Consider the following 10,507-nt stretch of genomic DNA (forward strand, 5'->3'; position numbering starts at 1 on the left):
CTTTTATCCATACGAATTTATCTGTGTAAAACAAAAAGGTGTAGTAATACGTGTCTTTCTTTAGGACCTGGACACTAGTCACAGGCATCTTGCCTTCTCTTCAGCAACTGCGTTATCAAAAAGGATTTTAAAGTCTTACATGGACATCAAGCCCAACCTTTAAGGAAAGTGCAGCTTTAGTACAAAGTTAGCCTCAAAGTAGTAATATTAAATAAAAAAAGAATATCTCGTGAACTTAAATTCTAAAAAACCCAAGTGTCACAAGTGTGAACAAGCTTTTAAAGCCATATGGGAAACTTTATCACAAAAATGAGAGGATTATTCTTTTGATGTATAAAATCAGTGCTGAAAACACAGTGCTGTTCAAAGAAAGCTTCACCAAAATTCCACTCTTCAGCAGAGACTCACCTTTCCCTCCACTTAATGGCTTTAAGTAGAGTGCCAAATCCTCAACACATTTCTTTGCTACTTCATAATGTTTGTTTTCTCCCACATTACTCAACTTTACTGTCTGATGATCGGGTACCTACGAAAATGCAAAGGGGAGGAGAGAGAATAATTCTACATACCAGGCTACCTGATATGCCTTCGACAGCACCAACATTGCTACTATTAATATGTAACACCGCAGATTTACACTGCTTTTCAGAGAATTGGGAGATGGGACTCACCAAAGGTAGGTAGAATGTAGTAAAGAATAACAAAAAGGGAACAAGATGAGGGTTGGGATGATGAAAGATTGTTTTTGTTAGTACTCAACACGTTAAGAACATAAGTAGGATAGAAAACAATAATGGAGGTCTAATGAGAAGGTACTTAAAAGATGAATGAAGAACAAAAGATTTGAGAGGATGATCAGTGTACAAGATCAGCATGATTTACCACAGAGACACAAGAGAAGTTATAAAACAAACTGGCAGGAAAATAATATGAAAAAAAATCAAAAGCAAAGCTAAAAAAATCATTTCAGCATAATTTGGGCATGATGAAATCTTCAAGGAGAACCAGCAAACTTCACTTGCTGGAAAAAACCCAGAGTAACAAGGTCAGGCAGTGAGAACAGAGGGAGTATAAGTCCCAAAACATTAAACTGTTTGAAAGGCAGTGCAAGAAGTTAGAAGACAGGGAAAATAACTGTTGTAAGATCAAGGCTGTGATCTGACACAAAGTTAGAAATGAAAAAAATGAAAGGAACACATGAACTTAAGAAAGAAAACCACTTTGATACAGTGTTATTACCAATAGCACTGTCGAGGCATGCGATAAGACATTGAAAAGCAGTGTAAAAAGTATCTTCTTACTGTTTCTTATGCCACTTAAAATGCCCAGATGTTACAGGAAGAATAATACCTCAAAGCATATGAACCAGCAGAAGGTGAGCAGACTTATTTAGTCTCTGTAAGGCACAGTACTGATTATATAATCGCTGTTTTGCCACTGCTACGAGACAGCGCAGGGAACGTTCCTGGCCTGATTAGCTAGTGTCTGAAAACACAACTGGAAACCCATCATCGTGCCTACTTCAAAAACCCAAATAACACAAAACACACTTCTGAAAGTGGTTAAAGAGCGAGCTACTTTTGAACATGTGACATGCAGAAACCAGACTCCTTGCGAGCATACGACGAATGAGTGCAATCTGTAGGTTCACTTTTCTAATGACAGCTGTGACAGAACTATTTCATAATGGATTTTTTTCTCCAGTCATGGTTCAAGAGCCTTTTTAAACCAAAATTCACTTTACAATGGTTACGTTTTATGAGGACGGTTCTGAAAATGGTTTGGTCCTCTTAGAGGACTTCTAAATATAACAAAGTTTGTGTCTTACCGATTTTTTAAGACTAAAACGAGGAAAAAAGAGCTGCACCTGTATTGCAACTGGCATGTAAATGGTAATAACACAAAGTGGCAAACCAAAGAGCTGCTTAAATCATACCTGGGCTCCAACTAGCTGGAGGAGTGCAAAGTTTACAGGAAGAACATCGATGTCCGTGTTGATGGCAGTCTGGTCGAAAGGACATGCCTTGCGATGGAGCTTGTTCAGGCAGGTCTTACAGACAGTGTGAGAGCAACCTAAGCTGATGGGTTTGTGCACATTCTCATCAAACTCGTTGTAGCAGATTGGGCAGGACAGAAATTCTGTCCACTGAGCTGCCTGCACAGGCATTGTGGAAGCTGGACTCTTGTTTAGCAGGCTAGCAGACCATTATTTCTCTGTACTATGTTTTGGCAGCTGTAAGTGAATAACAGAGTATTTAAAACATGCTTTCTGGTAATTTAGAATGATTTTTTTCATTAAGAAATAAACAAACCACCATTGCAGTATTTTACAGAAGAAACCCAAAACCTTATATTGAAGTAATCAAAAACCCCAACCTCACGTTAGCTTAATAACTGTACCAAAATGAGCTCATGAACTGAACAGATGCAGACTACAGGTTGAACCTATTCACAACAAATGGCATTAAAGTTCTTCTCACAGGATTAAATACACCTTTAGTGTAGGAGGAGGAAGACATTTATTGGCAAAGAACACGTAAAAGCATGAATCACAGTAACCATCTCACACTATCTCAACTGACTTTGAGTTTTCAAAATCCTGACAGCACTCCCTGGTTGTAGAATGGGCCAGGCCATTCTACACAGAGAAAACACAGAATTTGTGTATGTTTTTGGGAGGGGCAGTTAAAAGTTATTTCCATTTGAAACAAAGCAATGCCTCCCTTCTGCAGAGCTTATTCTGACTTCATCAGACACCCAACTAAACACAGCTTTGCCTTTCTTTCCGTAAAAGACAAATCAATTCGCAAAAGCTAAGAACCATAAGAAAACACTAAAAGAATAAGAGGTTAGGTTTTAGTTTTATGATTCTCTTGTGTTACTTCCCCTCTTCTCCCAAGAACCCGTTGAAGCGCTCAAGGGCAGAGATTGCTGAATTCAATTTTGCTTTTCACATCTCTACCTTACACAGGAATCCAACTTCACTTCCACGAACTCACAGCGAGAAAATCTCCGATGTGTTGAAATTCCAGGTATTTGGGACAAAGCTTACAGTAAGGCAAGCCATAATTTCACCTGGCTTGCTATTAAGTCTTGAAACATCTCATGCTGTGCAGTAGTGCCTTGAAAACTGTTTACATAAATGTGTTCCAAAAAAAACATGGATTTATAGAAATTGTTCTGAAGGCCATCCCACCTTATATAACTTAAGTTCTTGGTAGAGATAACAGGCCTAAGTAGTTCATCGAAACCGTTCACATCATGCAGACTGAAATCCACAGCTCCATCTAAGAGCTGAGCAGCCCCACCCTTTGCTGCAATGTGCAATGATGTTGACTTTCTATGCAACCTGGAGACCAGTTAGTTCACTTCAAGGCTACGAACAAGCTTCTCCTAGCAGCTTGTTAGAAATGCAAACACACAAATGCTATAATTACATGTTTAACATCCTAGGTTTTTTTCCTCCAATGATGGAAAAAAAGTAATTGCTTTGAGGACGATGAGCTCTCCCCTCCAGTCTGAATCCAGTAACTCTGCTGCAATTCCATTGTTGGTTGTGCTACAGTTTAATGAATGCTAAAGTATCGGACCACTGAAATCATTACGAGAACACCAAACAGACTCTATCTGTGGATGTATTTTATGTTAATTATAACCATCTGTTTAGAAACGCTATTTAGTACTATGAACATTCAGTGCCCTTTAAGTAACAGGATACTTGTACAAGATGTCCTTATCTCAGTGAGCTTTTCAATATTATGCAGTGATTTTCCCCCCAAAATGAATTCCCATAGTAAGTGTAAAACACAACAAACTGGAAGTGGAACCAATCCCTTCCAAACCAAACTGCTGAAGTAACACTTTCAACATAAGCCAGACTATTCACATGCATTACACAAAACTGATTTTCACCCAACTTCTAGGAAAGCACAATCAAAGCCCTTGCAGGCAGGAAAAAACTGCAGCCCTCTTTACTCTATTACTACATGTGTCTTGGAAGGAAGGAAATTCAAAAGCAAAACAAATAATAGCAAAAGCAAACAATGAGTCAACATGCCTAGAAAGATTTTAATTCCTCTACGAAGAATCCCACCATTTCCTTTAGCACATCCACTCCAGCTTCCCTACCAGAACAGCAGGACAAGAGAGGCACAGAACTGCAGCGTGAACTTGCAGCACACACTTCCCTTACAGCTTTGTGCCAGCATTAAGCCAAGAACACCAATACTACTGCTGACCCAGGAACCAGACCAGTGTCTTTCCACCTGGCTGCGCCACACAGGTAAGCAGCACAAACTGCACAACTCAGGAAGTGTGCTACTGCCATGACTCACACAGTGAAAAGTTGAAGGAAAGGCCAGTCCACACCAGCTCAGTTGCTGGTACGTCACTACAAGCTAAAAACCAGTCTTTATTTCCACACTGCTCAGTAATTACCTCCAAAGCAGCAATCTCTGCTCTCAGACAGTCCCCACATTCAGTTTCCAGAGATACTCACAAGAAACAGCCACCTTTCGACTGACAAGCTTTTAAAATAGAGTTGTTTGTTTTCCTGACCAGCATAGGAACTAACACAACAGATTCTTCCAGTGTGCACCACTGAATTTAAAGATCTATCTGTGGACAGTTCATCCCCATAAATGAGAGATTCCACTAAGCATGTGTTGTCCTTCAGATTTCTTGACAGGAAGAAATCCAATTAAATCAGCAAACAGCTGAGGAGAGCTCACCACTCCTAAAACTTCCAGTAGCCATATGCAAAAGGAGGCTCCATCCTCTATTAAGCCTGCCAGCAATCCTGCCAACACTCCAGCGTGTTAAGAAACAATCTCCCATTTCCTCATTATCATGTCAACTCCTCCAAAAAGCATAAGCCCAATGTTTAATAAATTCTTGCTCCTTGTCAGAAGCAGTGTATTCCAGGGATGTCCTCTTGAAGTACAGATTGAGCCAGTGCTCTAAACTGAGCAAACACAGGGAGGAGAGAATGTAATAAAGAGGGTGAAGTAGAAATCATTTTGGGTTTGTAATAGCACTCTGCAAAAAAAAAAAACAAAAAACCAAACAACCCTAAACCCAAGAAAATGGCTGATACAGAAACTGGCCAAACATAGAAGGTAATGGTGATTTTTACTTAAAAGCTCTTTAGATAGTATAGTTACAATAAATTTTACACTATTGCATTTAGAAGCAATACTTCAGATGACAAACTGAAAAATCGCACGAGCCCAAGTTCAGAGATAAAAACTACTGCAGTGGAGTAAATTTCTGTTCCTAATACAGCAACACTGTATGCCCACTGCAGGGCTGGTTGCAATGGAGTGGGGTAACAGTGGTAAATGACGGATTTTCTCATGATTTGAGACCAGAAGAATATTTGACGAATCTGGGAGGTGGGGCAGAAAGAAGGAAAGGTGAAGCCCTCAAACCTCCCTCAAACAGCCTTACCATTTACAACGGATGGAAGCTGTAAGATTGAGACGTTCTTATTCTACATTAACTTTTAGCTACCTAATCCCATGTCATTCTCTACAACTAATTAAAATCACTGTAGTTACTCTACAACTTTTGGACGACAAATATTGTTTAATCCTGATTTCCTTAAGAAACCAAGCTTAGGTGACCATGCTGTTCTATTAGTCTGCTCCTCTCGCACACGAACCTCAGGACCCCTGGACCACTTTTGAGCAGACGTGATTTGAGTTGCATCATGTCTGAAATCTGCATACATTCCATGAAAATTGGTATCTGGAAAAACTTCCAATTCACACTTCTCGGGAAAGGCCACAGCACCAGGCTCAGCAGTTACTGTCTGTCTGCTTCTCTGATCTATCAGCACACAGCACCAGCCAACAAATATCACATTTTGTTCAGATATAATAAGGGGCTATTTGGAAGGTAGAGACACGACACAAATCTGCAGGAATTCCAACAAACCTTTAAACACAAAGGGCTTGATCTGTGAAGAGCAGTGTTAGATGTCTGGCTCTGGGCCTCCTGAATTTGGTACCAATTCATTAAGCAAGGCAAGGACAGGTTTCAGAACCTCACAGCAGGAGATTGAGCCAGCGTTGCACTGAACACTGCCTGCACTGGCTAATTAGCAACTCATGACAATGCTTTATCTTAGTTTCCTTTTATCCAGGCCTAACACTAGAAGGAGATCTCCACACCAGACGTTACCGACCTCAGGAGTTCAACAACCTTACACCAAAATAGAGAAAGGGTTTTCTTTAGTTAGTGATGCTGGTGTCGCCTTCCATCTTCATTACGTTTCATTTCTCACCCACACTAAGATACACAAATTCAATTACTTTTAAATACTTTTCACCCATGTTTTCATCTTACAGAGAAGAATGCAAACACATGTTCAGAGATGGGGCAAGTTCAGTCCCTCCCCTTGAAGCTATTCCATGAAAGGACTGAATATTCAAAGACAACCGCAGCCCTCATCTTCAGCTACCCAAGCAGACGTCTTGGATTTTGCTTCATTTTTAAAGACCTTTTGTTCATATTTATTAATCAATTATTCACTCCAACCTAGGGATAGTTCTTTCAGCAAGGAACAAAACATTTTGGTGCCTCTTCAGCAGCTACATGCCCCAGTTCCTACGTAACATGGTGAGCATGGAGCTCAGCCTACGAACACTTTCTTCTCTTCAAAGGGAAACAGGTTCAACACAAGGCAGGGATCAATCCCCTTCAGAGCTCCACATTGCCTGGAGTCAGGACATGTACAAAAAGTGATGTACACAAGTTTCACTCCTTTTCAAGGCTGAAAACTTGAACACACTTACCCCCTTAGCCTAGGCAAAAAGAGAAGCAGCAGTACCACCAGCAGCCACGTCTGAACAGAAGCAGCCTTCTTGCAGACCTAAGGGGGAGCTGCTCAGGCCTGCTCCATCAGGTCCCTTGTGGGACACAGGCAAAGGGAAGTCTAATAAGCAGAGATTGTACTAGAATGTGACATGGGATCATTCTGTCACTGAACAAAGGAAACTCTTCTCTAAAGATGAAGGAAAATCTTGAAAAACTAGTGAAATTACATATCACTTTTACAAATTAAGGTAGTCCAAGTACGATCTCACTGTGGATTTACACCTAAATCTCAGAATCCAATTGATTTTTAGTCCTTGATATTGACTTGCTCCTAATGCTGACTGCAGAGATCATGATATTTTCTTTCCCTTTTTTAAAGTGATCTCCATTTATGCAGGTTAATCATTTGTTTGCACTACAAGGAGGTAGCTTGCTCAAACCTTCCTTCCTAAATTACGTAGTTCTGAAAACATCCTGACTGGGTCAAAAACTTAGTGTTCACGTAATCTCTGAAATGGTAGAATCTTTTACTCATTTCTCTTCAACAGCCACCATCAACAGCTCTAAAAACCTAGCTTCATTAAAAGCTTAGAAAAGGGCCACCCCATAATAGCTTTGCATCATTCAGCTATGGCGGCCTGAAATGAAAATAAATCCTCTTTACAGAGCAGACTTGCTTATTTCTAACATTCCATAATATCTGTCACACATAAATCTCTATATCACATGCAAATTCCACATACAAAGTAGAATTTTTCATGACCATTAAAGACAGCATTTCAATGTGATATTTTCACTAAACATTAATACTACTTGGAGTATCTACTATTTCAGTTTAAATTACAGAAAAGTTATCATCAAGAAACCTTAGTAACATGCCAGAATAACAGAATATCTCAAGTTGGAAAGGACCCATAAGGATCACTGAGTCCAATACCCTGCTCCTTGCAGGACTACCTAAATATAAACCATATGGCCAAGAGCATCATCTAGACATTCCTTGAACTCTGACAGGCTTGGTGCATGACCACTTCCCTGGGGAGCCTGTTCCATGGACCAGCCACCCTGCCAGTGAAGAGCCTTTTCCTAGTGTTCAGTCTGAACTTCCCCGAGGCAGCTTCATTCCATTTCCTCCTGTCCTAAATATATATGTCAGTCCAAACATATGTATTTATGTATGCCAAATATATAAATATATGCCAAATCACCTACAGGACGCTTCACTTGCTATCTTCCTACAAAATTAAAGCCCAGATCCACTCTGTCTCCTTAGAACATGTGGCTGAAGAATAAATCCTTATGAACGGGGGCACAGTTCCCTAACACAAATTGAAGTTCACAGTGGCTCAGCGACCACCCAAGTTCACTGGGTTCAGAGGTAAATCCCCCCCACATCAACACTACAGTCAGTGTATCCCCAACAGCTCACACCTGCTCTCTCCTGTTCCAAGTGTTGCCAGCAGAAATCTGTTACTAGATTTTAAGTTTCATGTATACTTATGTAATGCCACTGTGGGCTTTTTTTGTGTTTCGTAGGTGTCACTGAAAGGAGAGCTTGTCCTTGCCTGATACCAGTTCAGCTCCTGTAACGGTATTGACTTTTCAGGACTAACTGAAGGGCAAATAAACGAAACATTTCCTTTGCCACCAAAGCTGAGCTTACACTGAAGGCAAAGAAAGGGAGTAATTTTCTAAGCAGATCTATATTGACACAATTACTTCAAGGGGAGATCAGTGAGGGATTCCTTACTCTCCATTAATATTTTCAGAGAATAAGGATCCTCACCCATGGCTTAGCTCCCAGTGAGGTTTTTTTCTTTTGAAACTATGTTTTGCAAAGGAGATATTCCATATTCTCACATTCCAAATCATTTTAATGAAATACTAATTCCATTCTGAGATATAAGGGAGAAAACAGAAGGTCCCATAGGAGTCAGAAAGCCTTCTTAGAGTGTACAGAATACTTCAGCATGCCTATGTACATAGATTTTTCCTTTCACTAGGATTGTCCAGACAGTGAGATCACTTCTGTTCATTCCATTAAGAGCTAAGCAAAACCTGATCAAACCTAAAGCAACATACACCTAACAAGACAAACGCTAGTAGCTGTTACCCTCTGGATGCTGTAAACAATCTATCTCCTGTAAACCAACAATGCTTTAACTGAAAGAGATCGATACTCAAGATGAGGGCTTAATTTCAAGTTATCTCAAGCACTGACATTAGAACTGCAGCAATTTAATATTTTGGAGAGAAATGGCCATGACCTCAAACAAGACAGGACCAGAAGTTAATAAGAAACCTGTTCTTGTGGAAAGCTTTGCTTACATTGCAGAACCAAGCAGCTCATTAGAAAGGCATGCAGGTCTTAGGAAGTGATCTGATTACAAAAATGAAGCATTCCGTGTTTCATGGAATAATATTTATACAAGCAACAGAAGCTCCAATTTCCAGAATTTTCAGAGATATTTAACACAGAGCAAAGATCAAATCGCAGTATTTTGGTTTAGAAGAGCTACAGTTGTACATGTTGGTTCTCATTTAAAACAAGACCTTTTCTGCCCCAATTACACCTTTTCACGCTTGTCATCTGAAGGGCTGGGTTTCATTTTTGCCTCAGCGTTCTGATGTAGCTGCAATGGGCATGAAAGAACAATCACAGGAGCTACAGGAACTATAACTTAACCCAGACAAACCCTAGGTTTGCACTTAAAGCAAAACAGACTGAAATCAGAAATTTCCCTGGCTGGCAGCTTAAACTTTGTCGTTATTCACCCTCACTTGGGTGTCACCCCAGTCTGAGCCCGGTAACCGAGAGCTCATCACTCTCCAACCACACCGCTGCCCTCTCTTATGCTTTCTGCGCACCAGCAGAGCCAAGACACGCTCTTCCGGATCAGTTGTTTTGGGTTTCTAAGACACTTCAAACATGACATGACAGGCGCAATCCCAAGGCCCGTTTTCCACCGTGACTCTCCTCCACCATTACCCCGAAGCAGATCTCCACCTGAGCAGGGCCGCTGCGGACGCCGGTGCAGCTCTTCGGAGGACACCACAGCACAGCCCGCCTGGTGCTGCCGGCGCCGTAACCGGGAACCTCCCGGCCTCAAGCCCTCCGGTGCGGGCGCAGAGCGGCCCAGCCGCTCCCCTCGCCCCCCTCCGCCAGGCCGCTGTCAGCAGCCGCCGGCCGCGCACCTGCGCCCGGCGTCATTCCGGAGCCACCACCACCAAATGGCTGCCCCGCGCCCCCGGCTGGCCCAGCGGCCTAGCGGCGGCGGGGAGGAGGGGGGAAAAGCAGCCGGCAGCCCCCTCCCCCGCGCCGCAGCGGGGCGGCGGCGCTGACAGGCCGCGCTCGGCGGGCGAGGCCAGGCCCCGCTCCCCGCCCGGATTCCGCAGCGCCGGGACCCTGCAGGGCACCGGGAGGCGGGGGAAAAAGGAGGAAGGGACGGAGGGAGAAGGGGAAGGGGGGGGTGGGGGTGCGGGCGGGGCCCCGCCGGGTCACCGCGTCCCCCGCGCCGGCCGCCCCCGCCCAGCCCGCTCCTACCTGCGAGGCGCGGGCGGCGGGGCCGGGAGCAGGCGGCGGCCCCGGCCTCTCACACGCCATGGGGCGGGCAGCGCGGCGCGGAGCGGCGGGGGCAGCGGCGGGGGCCTCGGCGGCGCCGCCTCATCGCGCTGACAGCCGGGAGCG

The 10,507-nt window shown here is 43.0% G+C and overlaps 1 protein-coding gene across 6 annotated transcripts in view; it reads right to left on the minus strand.

Annotated features, from left to right (window-relative positions):
• RC3H2 (ring finger and CCCH-type domains 2) overlaps positions 1 to 10,505 on the minus strand; it is a 28,951-nt gene extending 18,446 nt beyond the window's left edge. For 2 of the 6 annotated variants that reach the window (XM_062641399.1, XM_062641397.1), the window contains exons 1-2: positions 1,937 to 3,476; positions 409 to 526 (exon numbers count right to left, since the gene is read on the minus strand). In XM_062641399.1, the coding sequence (XP_062497383.1) occupies positions 409 to 526; positions 1,937 to 2,167 (349 nt within the window). In that variant the 5' untranslated portion in view covers positions 2,168 to 3,476. Of the gene's footprint in view, positions 1 to 408; positions 527 to 1,936; positions 3,478 to 9,826; positions 10,033 to 10,363 lie in introns of those variants that run through there. The other 4 variants (XM_062641395.1, XM_062641396.1, XM_062641398.1 and 1 more) reach the window with 4 other exon arrangements.
• Between the last annotated feature and the right edge of the window lie 2 nt (positions 10,506 to 10,507).

This window comes from Pezoporus occidentalis, unplaced genomic scaffold, assembly GCF_034315485.1.
Source record: "Pezoporus occidentalis ecotype Australia unplaced genomic scaffold, CSIRO_AGI_Poc_V1 ctg68, whole genome shotgun sequence".
NCBI classification, from domain to species: domain Eukaryota; kingdom Metazoa; phylum Chordata; class Aves; order Psittaciformes; family Psittacidae; genus Pezoporus; species Pezoporus occidentalis.